This window comes from Pan troglodytes, chromosome 9, assembly GCF_028858775.2.
Source record: "Pan troglodytes isolate AG18354 chromosome 9, NHGRI_mPanTro3-v2.0_pri, whole genome shotgun sequence".
In the NCBI taxonomy this organism is placed as follows: Eukaryota; Metazoa; Chordata; class Mammalia; order Primates; family Hominidae; genus Pan; species Pan troglodytes.
Genome location: NC_072407.2, coordinates 6,689,647 through 6,704,533, shown reverse-complemented (window position 1 = coordinate 6,704,533; position 14,887 = coordinate 6,689,647). Strand labels below are relative to the sequence as shown.

General features: G+C 55.4%; 1 protein-coding gene across 3 annotated transcripts in view; it reads right to left on the bottom strand.

Moving 5' to 3' along the window:
* Nucleotides 1-1,693, bottom strand: part of KCNQ1 (potassium voltage-gated channel subfamily Q member 1) — a 404,939-nt gene extending 403,246 nt beyond the window's left edge. For 2 of the 3 annotated variants that reach the window (XM_016920192.4, XM_024346905.3), the window contains exon 1: nucleotides 1,148-1,629. In XM_016920192.4, the coding sequence (XP_016775681.1) occupies nucleotides 1,148-1,533 (386 nt within the window). In that variant the 5' untranslated portion in view covers nucleotides 1,534-1,629. Of the gene's footprint in view, nucleotides 1-1,147 lie in introns of all 3 variants that reach the window. The other variant, XM_016920191.4, reaches the window with a different exon arrangement.
* Nucleotides 1,694-14,887: the final 13,194 nt, after the last annotated feature.

Below are 14,887 nucleotides of genomic sequence, written 5' to 3'. Positions count from 1 at the left end.
GACCCTTACCCCACCCCCTCACCTGAGACGATGCTTGAAGCCATTTGGGGCCTGGCTCCTGCTGTCACCCGCCCTGAGGCCCTGGTGGCAGCTGCCAGCAGGCATGGACAGGCCTCTGGATGCCCTCCAGCCAGTTCTCTACTGAGCCTGCCCGAGGCAGAGGAGATGCTTCCACCTGAGGACGCTCAGGGAGACCACCCTTCAGCCCTCAGGTGAGCCCCACAGCCATCAGCCATGGGATGTCTGGGTAGAGGCTCCCAGGCCAGAGGCTGGCACCACACCAAAAGGCCGCTGGCTGGGCAGCCAGGAAGTAGGGCCACTAGGGCAGCGGGGGAAGGCCCCAGGCAGGCATGGAGGAGAGCAGCCTGGACCTTCCCGGAGGTGACTTCCCAGGCCTGTCCCTGAGAAATCCATTGCCCAGCCCTGCTCAGGCACGCTGTACCGGGAATTGGAACCACCTGGTAACAGGGGGGCCAGGTGCCTCTGCTACCAGCGCTGCTTTCTCCGGGAGCACAGCTGCCTCTTAGTGAGAGCTGCAAACGTGCCTCTCCGCTCTCTGCATCAAGCCAGGTTTTCATGAGCTTGGTTCAATTAGTTAATGTGGGGCCCGTGGGGACGGCCCGTGGCATGCTGAGCCCTCAGGGAGCACCGCCACCGTCACCTTCCTATCCTGGACAGCCCCCTGCCCCAGAGTCCACCTGGGCCTCAGGGGGTCTGAGATGCGGCACCGGACATCAGGGGCCTTCTCTCTTGGGGGCTCCTGAGCCTCGAGTCTCAGCCGACCTTGAGGAGTTATCTTACTGCACCCAAGGGTGCGCTCCCCAGCATGCTTCTCTTCCCAGAAGGATTCACACCTGGACTACCCTCCAGGAGGTGTGGAGCCAAATTCTGGGCTCCAGGTGGTCCCCTCCCCAGCCGGCTCCCTCCCCACGCCGGGCCTGCGAGAAGATGCGCACCCCCAGACACAGCAGCGCCTCTGAACTTCAAGGGAGAGTGCAGAGTTTGTGTTTCTGCGTTTCCCCACTTCCTTCCCTCCTCTGCTCCGGGGTCGCAGCTCCGACGGGGCAGGTGGCGCTGGGACAGAGCTCCCCCACACCAGCTCTCAGGAAGCACCTTCGTGCCGGCCGTCGCCGGTGGCGATACTCACACGGCGAAGTGGTAAACGAAGCATTTCCAGCCGGTGGGACGCTCGAGGAAGTTGTAGACGCGGCCCTGGACGTGGGTGCGCGCCAACAGCGGGCGGCGCGTGCTGTAGATGGAGACGCGCGGGTCTAGGCTCACCGGCGGCCGCGGGCCAAGGTCGGAGGCAACTGGGGGCGCGGCGGGCGCGGCCGGGGACGCAGGGGACGCGGGACCTGGGGCGCCGGGCGCGATGGGCGCGTAGAGCGCGCCGCCCGCCGGGCCGCCCTCCGCCAGCTCCAGCGAGAAGGGGCACTTCTTGGCCAGGCCCGCGCTGCCCCGCCGGGCGCCTGGCAAGCGGCCCCAACCCCAGCGCTTCCTCTCGGCCCTGGGCGGGGAGGAGGCCGCGGCCATAACGAGGAGGGCCTGCCGGGGGGCCGGCCCGAGCGGCGGCACCGGGAGCTGCAGCGAAGGCGAGCGCCCGGGCGCAGTGCGGGCAGCCACTGCTGCCAGCCCCGCCGCGGGGGGCCGCTGCCGGCCCAGCCCGGGCGCTCAGGGCGGGGCCGGAGGGGGCAGTGGCCGAGGGCCGGTCCCATGGGACGGCGTGCCCCGCCCCCGCCTGCACGCCCCGCCCCCGCCGGTCCGGCGCGCACAGGGCGTCCCTGCCCGCGCCCACCGGCTTGGCCCGCCCTCTCCCTCACGGACCGGCTTGGCCCTGCCTCCGCCTCACCCCCTGGCTTGGCCTGTCCGCGCCCTCGCCCCCGCCTGCGCCCTCGCCCCCGCCTGCGCCCCCGCCCTCACCCCCACCCCCGCCCGAGCCCACCTGCTTAGCCCCGCTCGTGTCACCTATCCCGCTTGGCCCCGCCCCCTCCTCGCCCACCTGTTTGGCCCCGTTCCTGTGTGCATTTACCCCGCCTGGCCCCGCCCCCACCCCGCCCACCTGCTTGGCCCCGCCCTCACCCACCTGCTTGGCCCCGCCCCGTCTGCCTCTCCCCTGCTTGCTCCTGCCCTGCCCTCACCCACCTGCTTGGCCCCCACTTCTGATGCCCGCCTGCTCTGCCTGGCCCGGAGGAGGACCCCAGCTGCGCCAGGGAGGAAGGGGTAAGGCCTGGCCGATACCACGACCGAGAACGGCACAGCGGGGGCAGGAGGGTCGGGGTAGGGTGCCGGCATCTACTTTCCCTCCCTCTGAGCCACTCCGGAGTTGGGGGTGGGGGGAGGAAAGGGATGTCCTGGGTGAGGGTGTGCTGGCCCCGCGATCACTGTGAGCGCCCCCGGGTGCCCAGGCGCGCGAGCTGCGGGCGGCGAATACGCTCGGGTCGCTTCCCACCAGGGCCCTTGGACCGGGAGGGTGAGATGGGACCACCACTGTCAGGTACCTCCCACTGGGAGCTGTGCGGGTGGGGAGCCGGCAGGGCTGCTGGGGGGTGGGGGCGGCACAGCCGGGGTCTGGACCTGGTTTGACTGCCGGGCATAGCAGGCGGGGCTGCCTGGGCAGGTAAAGGGAGAGGCGCTTGCGCCACCCTAGGAACTTGGAGAATGGGCGCCTTGTCCTCCCCACCGTCGAGACCGCGCTGCCGCTGCGCCCCGTGGATTCCCCTGGGTGGGGGTGGGTTGGTCACCTCGGAAGATTTTCACAGGTCTCTGCACTGCCTCCCGCCCACTACTGGCATTTGGGTCTCAGCACGTCTCAGGCTTGGGGGGGGCGGTGGGGGGCAGCCAACAGAAGAGACCAGCTTTTTTCAGGATACTGCACACAGCCCTGAGGCAGGGACTAAAGGTGGAGCTCAGCGGTGACTCTCCGCCCCGCCAGGAGACCCATAACTCATGTGACACTTCCAGGTCGTCCCTGAGCACCCTGGGTCAATTTGATGTATCTACCACCCCCCTGCCAAAAGTCTGCTCTTTTATCGTGGACGGAGTCCAGCCCAGGCCCTTGACGCCTGACTCCCCACCCTAGTGAGGTGCCACACAGGAGTGCACAGTCTGTATTTGCAGCAAGAGTGGATGGAGTGGGTCCCAGCTTGTGCTGGGCACTGTGATAACACAAGGGAGGCCGAGGAGAGGGTACCTTCCTGGGAAGCATATCAGTGAAGGTGCAGAAGGGCAGCGGGTCAGAAGATGGGGGCAGTCAGTCAGCTCTGCAGGGCACACAGCACACATTCAGCAGTTACTTTCCGGGTGAACGTACATACACCTGCATGGAGTCTCTGCCTTCCCCTCCCACCTCAGCAGGAGGAAGGTGAGCTTTGAATAAGCAGCGTTTGGACAACTGGACAGTCATAAAGAAAGAAAAAGGATACCTTGGGTCCATCTCACCGCACACGAGAATAAATCTCAAATGAATCAGAGGCTTAAGTGTAAAGGGTGAGATGAAGCCATGCAAATTCTACAAGAATGTACAGGTCAATTCCTCAAGAACCTGTGAATCGGGAAAACATTTCCAACTATGACTTGAAATCCAAAAGCAATAGATAAAATAAGAAAAATTAAAATAGAAGCACCATTAGCAAAGTAAAGGAGACAAATGACCAAATGGGAAAAGTATTTGCAGTTTCGATCACAAAGGATTAATATCACTGATACATAAAGAACATCCAAAACTGAGGTGAGGAACCTGCCAGACAGTCCTATAGAAAAGGGAGCAGAAGACATGAGCAGTTCATAGGAAATGGGGTTCATGACCTTTGCACTTATGAAAAAATATTCAACCTCATTTATAACAAGAAAAATGCAAATTAAAAGTACACTCTGATACCACTGCTTGCTTATCAGATTGGCAAAAATCCAGACTTTTGATGGCAACTCTGTGGGAGAGGGAGCATGCACAGGTGCACTCCTCATCACTGGTAGAAAAGAGACCTAGCGATATTACTAAATGTATCATTTGACACAGAAACCCCACTTCTAGGAAATAACCCAAAGATATGTAGGAAAAATAGAAAAGTACATATACATAATGATAGTCAAAACAGCATTTTTTATATTAGCGAAAGTCTAGAGAAAATCACAATGTCCTTCAATCGCTTCAGCTGTGCTGTGGTACAGTCACACGATGGAGTGCCATGATCAATATGATCACTAATACTCAAAGAACCAAAGGATCCCAAAGAACTCTGTGTGTGTGTGTGTGTGTGTGTGTGTGTGTGTGTGTGTGTGTGTATCAAAGAATGATGCTAAATTCCTTTGGAACCAAGATTTTCAGTATAAAAGTGATATAGATTTAAAAAATCAAAGAAGTACAAACCAGTCCTTAAATTGAATGGACTATATTAGCATAGACTCCTCAGCTATTTTATCTTAGGAAAAAGGTATATCCTACTATTGTTCATTGTCAAGTTTGAGAAGGGGCTGATCAACAATGGGACAATTTGAGCATCAGAAAGAGTCATGGATTAAAACACATCAAATAGCTGAAAAGCCCATGCATTCATAATAATACTGAAAAATCTATTTGATCTTCTGCAGGTTGCTTTGCTCATTATTCTGAAAACAAGTGAAAAGGCAGGGCGGTCAAGCAGGTCAAGCCTCCATATTTTAAAAATTCTAGGCCAGACGCAGTGGCTCACACCTGTAATCCCAGCACTTTGGGAGGCTGAGGCAGGCTGATCGCTTGAGGTCAGGAGTTTGAGACCAGCCTGGTCAACATGGTAAAACCCCGCCTCTACTGAAAATACAAAATTAGCTGGGTGCGGTGGCACACACCTGTAATCCCAGCTACTCAGGAGGCCGAGGCAGGAGAATCACTTGGACCCGGGAGGCAGAGGCTGCAGTGAGCTGAGATCGCACCACTGCACTCCAGCCTGGATGACAAGAGCGAAACTCCATCTAAAAAAAAAAATTCTAATAACTCACTAGGGAGGCTTCTTGGAGGCCCCCAGGGCTGTCTCCTGGGCCCTGAGCTGTGCCACAGCCTGCTGCTCTGGGGGTATGGGGTCCCATTGGCTTGGGGACACTGAGGCAGGAGAGAGGCTGGACAAGGGATTGTCTTCAAGCTCCCTGCAAGCTCCAAGGAGCTGAAGGGGGATGGGTGGGGAACTGAGAGGAGGGAGTAAGGCCAGGTGCGCAGGTGAGGTAAGGTGGGGCTGGGCTGGGCTGGGTGTGGGCTCAGGTGAGGCCAAGGGCTGAGGGTGGGGGAGTAAGGGTGGATGGCCTGGCAGGACAGGCAATACAAGTGGGGCCTGACCGAGCCCAGTGGCCACTCTCTGTGTGAGCAAGGAGGTGAGGAGGGCCCCCATCAGCTGAGGGAGCAGGACCGCAGGGTTGTAGCCTCCCAGCTGCCACCTGCTCTCTCCAGGACACACCCTCCACTGAGGAAAGCCCCTCCTCTATCATTCTGGTGGGTGCACATGTCCAGCCCTGGCTGTCCTAGATGCAAAGACTGACAGACCTATCAGCCAGCATGAACAGGAAGGCAACCCTCTCCCAGCCTCTCAGGCTCTCAGGCTGTCCCAGAGCCTCAGAACCTTCTGGAAACATGGCACTCAATCTACCTCACACCAACCTTCCAGGGCTGTTTGCCGACATCCCTCAGCTCACCAGGCTCACCTCATGTTCCTCCAGCGGGGTCAGAGGCCCACAGTGGGAGGAGCCTCAGAAGTCACCAAGAATGCATGAGGAATGGGTAAGCTGAGGCTGACCAAGGGAAGGGTGTGTGGCTGCTGTGAGATCAGCATCTGTGGGCCAGGGCTGGGCTGCTAGAACAACCAGGCCACCACAGGCTTCCTGGCCAACATCCTCCTTCAGGTAGTCTTCCTACCTATTCATTCATTCAATCATTCGTTCATTCCCCCAGATCCTTGCAGAGCACCGGCTGAGTGCCAGGCGCTGTTCTAGGCGCAGGTCACAGAGCTGTCTCACCACCAGGCAGTGGTGGGACAAAAAGAACGAAGGGGGCACAGGATGGGGGTGCAGACTGTGGAGGGTGGTCAGCAAGGGTCCCAGGGGCGTCTCCACAGAGACCCTGGAGCAGGCCCTTCGGCAAATCTGGGAGGCTTTTGCTGTTGGAGGAGGACTCTGCATGCAGTAGGCACTCAATGCAGAATGGATGGGAGGGTAGGAGATGGGGCAGGGTGGCTGGACAGAGCCACCACCCTGTATTCCTCAAGCTGATGTGTCTCTCCAGAGGATCCTTATGCCTGGCGAATGTCTCCTATGGATATGACGCCCCACATCTGTAAGGCATCACCCCATTTAAGGCCCTGCTGTTCTTTTTTAGATTCAGAGGGTATGTGTGCAGGTTTGTTACATAGGTATATTGCGTGATGCTGAGGTTTGGGGTATGGATGATCCCATCACCCAGACAGTGACAATGGTAGCCAATAGTTTTTCAACCCTCGCTCCCCCACCATCTACTAGTCACCAGTGTCTATTGTTGTCATCTCTATGTCTATGAGCACCCATCATTTAGTTCCCACTTTCCCACTTATAAGTGAGAATATGTGGTATTTGGTTTTCTGTTCCTCAGTTAATTTGCTTAGGATACTGGTGTCCAGCTGGACCCATGTTGCTGCAAATGACGTGGTTTTAATTCTTTTTCATGGCTGCATAGTATTCCATGGTGTGTATATACCACATTTTCTTTACCCAGTCTACCGCTGATGGGCACCTTGGGTTAATTCCAGGTCTTTGTTATTGTGAATAGTGCTGCGATGAACATGGAAGTGCAGGTGTCTTTTTGGTAGAATTATTTTTCTTTTGTACATGTATCCAGGAATTAATGGAATTGCTGGGTCAAATGGAACTTCTGTTCTGAGTTCTTTGGGAAATCTCCAAACTGCTTTCCACAGTGGCTGGACTAATTTACATTCCCACCCACAGTGTATAAGCGTTCCCTGTTCTGCTCACTCTTGCCAGCATGTATTGTTTTTTGATATTTTAACAAAGGCCATTCTGACTGGTGTGAGATGGTATCTCACTATGGTTTTGATTTGCATCTCTCTAATGATTAGTGATGCTGAGCTTTCTTTTATATGTTTGTTGGCCGCATGGATGTCTTCCTTTGAGAAGCATCTGTTCATCTCCTTTGAGCAATTTTTATGGGGTTATTTATTTTTTTCTTGTTGAATTGTTTGAGTTCCTTATAGATTCTGGATATTAGACCTTTGTCAGATGCATAGATGCAAATATTTTCTCCCATTCTGTAGGTTGTCTGTTTACTCTGTTGATAGTTTCTTTTGCTGTGCAGAAGCTCTTTAGCTTAATTAGGTCCCACTTGTCAATGTATATTTTTGTGGCAATGGCTTTTGAGAAATTAATCATAAATTCTTTCCCAGCGCTGATGTCCAGAATGGTATTTCTGATGTTTTCTCTTAGTAGTCTTATAGTTTGAGGTCTCGCATTTAAATCTTTAATCCATCTTGTGTCACTTGTGCATATGGTGAAAATTAGGGGTCCAGTTTCATTCTTCTGCATATGGCAAGCCAGCTGTCTCAGCACCATTTATTGAATATGGAGTCTTTTCCCCATTTCCTATTTTTGTTGACTTTGTTGAAGATCAGATTACTGTAGGTGTGTGGCTTTACTTCTGGGCTCTCTATTCTGTTCCATTGGTCTATGTGTCTATTTTTGTACCAGTACTATGCTGGTTTGGTTATAGTCGCCTTGAACATTAGTTTGAAGTCAGGTAATGTGATGCCTCTGGCTTTGTTCTTTTTGCTTAGGATTGCCTTGGCTATTCTGGCTCTTTTTTGGTTCCATATGAATTTTAGAGTAGTTTTTCTAATTCTGTGAAAAATGACGTTGGTAGTTTAATAGGAATAGCGCTTAATCTGTAGATTGCTTTGGACAATGTGACCATCTTAATGATGCTGATTCTTCCTATCCATGAGCATGGAATGTGTTTCCATTTGTGTCATCTATAATTTTTTTTTTAAGACAGGGTCTCACTCTGTCACCCAGGCTGGAGTGCAGTGGCACAGTCCTGGTTCACTGCAGCCTCAACCTCCCAGGCTTAGGTGATCCTCCCACTTTAACCACCCCAGTAGCTAGGACTACAGGCATATGCCACCATGCCTGGCTAATTTTTGTATTTTTTTGTAGAGTTGGGGTTTTCGCCATATTGGCCAGGCTGGTCTCGAACTCCTGGATTCAAGTGATCCACTCGCCTCAGCCTCCCAAAATGCTAGGATTACTGGTGTGAGCCACTGCATCCAGCCAATTTCTTTCAGGAGTGTTTCTCCTTGTGGAGATACGTCATCTCCTGGGTTAGATGTATTCCTAGGTAATTTTTTTGTGTGGTGAGAGTGGACATCCTTGTCTTATTCCTATTCTTAAGGGGAATGCTTTTGCCAGCTTTTGCCCATTCAATATGATGTTGACTGTGGGTTTGTCATAGACAGCTCTTATTATTTTGAGGTATGTTCCTTTGATGGCTAGTTTGTTGCAGGTTTTTATCATGAAGGGATGTTTGGATTTTTTCGAAGACTTTTTCTGAATCTATTGAGAGGACCATATGGTTTTTTGTTCTGTTTATGTGACAAACCACATTTATTGATTTGCATATGTTGAACCAACCTTGCATCCCAGGAATGAAGTCTATTTGACTGTGGTGAATTAATTTTTTGATGTGTTTCTGGATTTGGTTTGCTAGTATTTGTTGAGGATTTTTATATTTACGTTCATCAGCAAGCCCCTGTTCTTGATCCTAACCCCACAGGCGGTTCCTGGTTCATCGTTGCCTCACCTATTCCCTAACTACCTGCCCCCGCATGCTCATAAAGACTGGTCAGCTCAGACCCACCCCTACCAGCAGGTCTGGGAGGGGACCCCAGGGCAGTTGCCTGGGGGCTCTGTAAACAGCCTCTAATGCAGACCCAGTACAGTGGGGCTGGGTCGGCCCCAGGAATCTGCATTTTAGTGTACTCCCCTCTCTCCTGTGCAGGAGACCCTGAGGTTTGGAATGTCCTGAGGGTCCCCAAGTTTGGGCACCACAGCAGGACAGAGCCAGAACTAGCTCAGGGTCCTTCAGTTCTGCCTTGACATGGTCCTTCCTGATTGCAGGCTATGTCAGATGGTCACTCCACAGTCAGCACCGGCATTGACTGTGCCCCACACACTGCACAAGAGGCCTTGCCTTCGTGAATCCCACAGTGGTGCAGGACAGACACGCCTTCATAGAGAAAGGCACCCCCCACCCAGAAGCAGGTCCACATGCACACTGAAGCCAGGGCTCCCCACCAAGGCAATTTTCTCACCTGTGAAATCAGGAGATGTAGGAGATGGGTGTGTCATGACCTGTCCCCCAGTTCACAGCTTGGGTGTACCCCACCTCCTCCTCTTCCAAGACGACAAGCTGGGAACCAGCCAGGGAAGACTGAGGCTGTATGTGTGTCTGCCCACACGTGTGCAAGTATGTGTAGGTGTGCATGTGTGAATGAGCCTTTTTGCCACCATGAAGGACCTGAGGATCCCCCATCCCTTCTCCTAAGACAGGCAGCCTTAAAGCAGCAGGATCCAGCAGGCTGGGAAAGGTGCACCCAGGACAGAAAGCAGTGGGGCAGAGTAGAGAGGTGGGGAGCTACACCCTGTGGGCTCACGGCTGGTGGCGGGGCCCTCCCTGCAGGTCACACACCCACACTCACTCTTCCCAGCCCAGGACCCAGGGTCTCGGCCTAGTGCCCAGGTGGGCGAGCGGGGTGCTTCCGGCTGTGTTCGCTTTGATCTGAGGTTAGGTCATCTGATGTCACTGCAGACTCTCTGAGCTGGTCTCATGCTCCCTGTTCTGGGGAAGCTCCCAGATTCCCACCTGGGCCCAGCCCATCTGGCGGAAATCACTTCCGGAGACTGCTCCTGACACAGCATCGATTCTTGGAGTTGTCGGCATCACCTTGTGTGGGAGGTTGGCTTCAGCCAGGAGCACGGGCCCCTCCGCTGACCCTCCCGTCACTGGCCGCCAAGCTTCCCACCCCCAGTGGGAGTGCTGGGGACCAGCCCCACAATCTAAAGGTCTGAGGCCTCCCCAGCCCTGGCGGGGCCCCTGCCCAGGGCAGCAGCCTGCCACCTACACACATAGCCCTTTCCTGGGCCCAGGCAGGCCTGTCCGGGACGTGTGACAGACCAGCCCCTCCCCTCCCTGGAGAGTGGTGGTGGCTGTCCTAGCCACTCAAAGAAGGAGGGCAAATGGGTGTGGGCAGCCTGTCCCTACATCCTTCCAGGCCAAGGTGGGCCACTCCTGACCAGGGCACTCATCCGTCTTGCCAGACTGGTACAATGGTGTGGGGGGCTCACCCTCTGAAGCCCACCATGGCCCATCACGGGCTGGAGCCCAGAGCTGGCCCCGAGCTGAGAGTGGATGTGAGGTGGTGGCTGAGCAGGTCACCCAAAGGCTGGCAGGGTTTGGGCAATGGGGCCAGGAGCTGAATGGGTGATCAGTAGGGGAGGAGGAGGTGGGATGACTCAGCCAGCCTGCCGGGATTTATTGGGCACCTACTGAATTCCCAGCCTTGCTGGGTTACGGTGTGGGGGAGGTCAGGGGAGCGGAAGGTGAGGCTCCTGGCCTCGAGGATAGTGACCTCTTCTGGGAGATACGCTGGCTGGGGAGAAACCACGAGAACTGCCTACGCTCTTGGGGTGCTCTGGCCAATCCCCCATGGCTACCTGCTGCCTGTTCCCCAGTGTGTGGGCATCCTGAGACCAGAGACTGACTCGCCATCCTGGAGAGACTAGGCACTGTGGAGAAGTTAGTAAGTGGTGAGTGGGTGACTGGAGAGAGGAGAAAACAGGTGGGTGAAGTGATGGACAGACGGATAGAGAGATGGACAGATGGATGGATGGGTGGGTGGATGGACAGATGGACAGTTTGATACATGGATACGCAGATTGGTGGATGGATGGATGGATAGATGGACAGATGGACAGATGCACATGGACAGATGGATGAACAGACAGATGGATGCATGGATAGATTGGTGGATGGATGGATGGATGGATGGATGGACAGACAGATGGACGGATAGATGGATGAATCGACAGACAGACGGGTGGATGGATGGACAGACAAATGGACAGATGGACGGATGGAGGGATGGATTGCCATGGGTGCATGGGTGAATGACAGGTGGGCAGGCTGGTGGAAGGCTGGATGGCTGGGTGGGTGGTGATGGGTGAGGAGGTGCATATGTGCTGGTGGATGTGTGCATGAGTGGGTGGGTGAGTGAGTGGGTGGACAGACCAGCAGATGGGCCTCCCTTTGTCCAGTTATTTGCACAGATGGCAGCCTCTCCATGAATTCTTCCTCGACCCGCCCATTTAAAAATAAAATCTTGCAGCCGCTGGGCCTCCCCTGCTTTATTTTTCTCCATAGCCATCTTAATCATTGACTGATTTTCCTTCTTTCTCACGTATCCCCTTGTTTGTTGTCTGTGTCTCCCCCTGACACAGTGCCTGGCACATAGAAGTTGCTCAATAAATCTCTCCCCAGGCCGGCTGTGGTGGCTCATGCCTGTAATCCAGTGCTGTGGGAGGCCGAGGTGGGAGGATTGCTCAAGTCCAAGTGTTTGAGACCAGTCTGGGCAGCATAGTGAGACCCCATCTCTACAAAAGTAAGTAGATAAATGAATAGCAAAAATCTGTATCCAACGACTGCATGAACTGATGGGTGATCGGATGGTTGAGTTCATGGATGAGTGGCTGTGTGGTGCTTACCCATGGCTGTCATTTCCAGAACCTCAGAAACGACTTCTCTCCCCTGGATCAGCCAGGCTGTGGTCCTCCTGGCCCAATGCTCACACTTTGAAGCTCCAGCTGCACCTGCAGAGCCTGCCTTCCAGCACCTGCACACCACAGACACACACACACAGTGTCCACACAGACACACAGACACACACACGGCGCAGCTACACACACATGCACTCAGTGTCCACACACATACACAACCACACACACGGTGCAGCTACACACACATGCACTCACAGTTTCCACACAGACACACATGCAGTGTCCACACACACACAGCGCACCTACACACACATGCACTCACACAGTGTCCACACAGACACACACACAGTGTCCACACGCACAGTGCACCTACACACACACACATACACTTTCACATACAGCGTCCACACAGACACAGCGTACCTACACATACACTCACACACACTCATACACAGCATTCTCATAGACACAGCATCCACACACACACACAGTGCAGCTATACACACATGCACTCACACAGTGTCCACACACACACAGCCAGACACACAGTGTCCGCACACAGTGCACCTACACACACACACACTCTCACAAACAGCATCCACACAGACACACACGGTGTACCTACACACATTCACACACACAGCATTTGCACACACAGTGTCCACACACACACAGTGCAGCCACACACATGCAGTCAGTGTCCACACAGACGCACACACAGTGTCCACGCACACACATGCACTCACAGCGTCCACACAGACACACATGGTGCACATACACACACATACACCGCCCACACAGACACATGGTACACCTACACACACAGCCTCCACACACAGCCACACACAGTGTCTACATACACTCACACACAGCATCCACACACACACAGTGCACCTACACAAACATGCACGCACACACTGCGTCCACACACACAGCCACACACAGTGTCTACATACACTCACACACAGCATCCACACAGATCCACACAGACACACACAGTCCACCTACACACACATATACACCCACACGCTGTGTCCACACACAGCCACACACAATGTCTACATACACTCATATACAGTGTCACACAGACACCCACAGGCACACCTGCTGTCCGCACACACAGTGCAGCTACACACACACAACATCCACACAGAAATGCCCACGGTGTCCACACATATGCGCGCGCACACACACACCATGTGCCCACAGTGACACACACAGGAACACGCTGGTCCTTGCTTCTCGCAATTACCCAGGCCCTGTCCAGGCCTTGGCCCCGGCCCCGCTGGTCCTCAGGACGTTCCAGGCACACTGGCTCAGGCCTTACGCACCCTTCTCTGGAAGGAATTCGCATGATCCCCATTTCCAGACAGGATCTGGAATCACTGAAAGTCCTACTGCAGCCTTGACCACTGGCCCAGTGCCCGCTCCACACACAGCACACTCACACAGGTGCACACATGCCAGATGGACATGCCCTCATGGACAGTGCATGGAGCCCCCTACCCCAGCCACGGGGCCCGGGCAGCGCTCGGCCTCTCCACAGCCAGCATCTGCTCTCAATGGTGGAGTTGGCCGGGCAGCCCTTGCGCACACTGAGAAGGCTACACCTTCCTTTGCAGATCTGCCGTCTGACCGCCAAGCACCCTCTGCGGGGAGCAGGGTAGGGGGACGTCTTCCTGCAGCTGTGGAAGCTCCAGGACAAGACAGCAGGGGAGAGGGCGTGGGCCTTGCCTCATGGCGGCATTGCTATGGGCAGGTCATTTGGCCTTGCTGGCCCCTATGGCCTCTACCTCTGTTCACATCTTGTGATGGGGTCAAGGTTGCCCTCCCAGAGTAGAAGGACAGGCAAAAGGTGATGCTGCAAGGATGGTGCCGAGACAGCAGTGGCACGCTGCAGGCGCTGCCCGGGCCAGGGAACTTAATGGAGTGGGGACGGACGTGCGGCTCCACTGGTCCCCGGACTCCTGGTCTCCACTGCTGGGCACTCAGGATCTGCCCGGAGGCCTTGGACACAGGCACCACTGGCAGAGCTTGCCCATGGCCCTGCTGCCCCATGGCATGGCTTTGGGCTGCCCCCCAAGGGGTCAGACCTGACGCCCCCACCATCAGCTTTCCTGTCTGAGGGGCTCCGGGCTGCTTCCCTCCCACCTGGGGCTAGACTGTGTGTGGTTCAGAGGGAGATGCTGGGTTGGGGGCGCCCACCACACTGGCATGGGGACCCTGGGCCAGCGGGCCCTACTCTGGGTGGTGGTTTCTCTCCTCTAAGACAAAGAAGTGGGTTGCAAATCTTTCTGTAAATAAAATGCCACATGGCACCCAAGGATGTGCCTGGGGGGAGGCTGCCTGTAGTGCAGGTGGGGAGCCAGCCTGCAGCTCCTTCTCTCTCAGCGGAGGCCCGAGGACCCCGGTCAGGGACGGCTCACGCTCTCCTGGACACTGGGGTCAGCTTCTGAGCCTGTGGGCCCAGCCTCGCATGGCAGGGCTTGGCAGGAGAGAGCTGAGCCTCTGCAGTCAGCCAGTGGGGTTGCTGGGGATCCAAAGGGGATCTGCTGTCCCAGGGATAGAGGCCCCGTGGGGGCAGGGGCTGGGCCCTGTTGGAGTCCTGCTCTACTGGTGTGGCCTCTCCTCCAAAGGAAGTTCCAACATAAAGCCTGCCCGGGGCCAACTGTAGCAAAGGAGACAGAGGCCGCTGAAGGAAACCCGCTGTAGAGGGCAGGCAGAGGCTGCTCTGTCGGCAGCTGGGATGTCCCTCATGACAGCACGCATGGACGCAGGTGAGCACCTGGGCACCTCCTCCCCTGGCAGCAGCGCCCATGGCTAGAGCGGGCAGACAGTGGAGCCCCGGCCCAGTGTCTGCCCTTCCACCCAGGGCATGAGTGTGGGCCAGGAAGTTGCTCCTTGCAAAAATGCAGCCTCCCCTAGACACCTCCGTCTCTGCCTTGATGGCAGTGCTCACACAGAGACACGCCTGGACACTCACCCATTGATTCACTCATTCATTCATTGACTTTAGAACATGTGGTCTGTACCTGTGTGTTCTGGGCCCCAGGGAGGTGGCAGGGAATGCTCAGGCCATAGTCTCATGCAGGGGACACAGACAAGCAAAAAA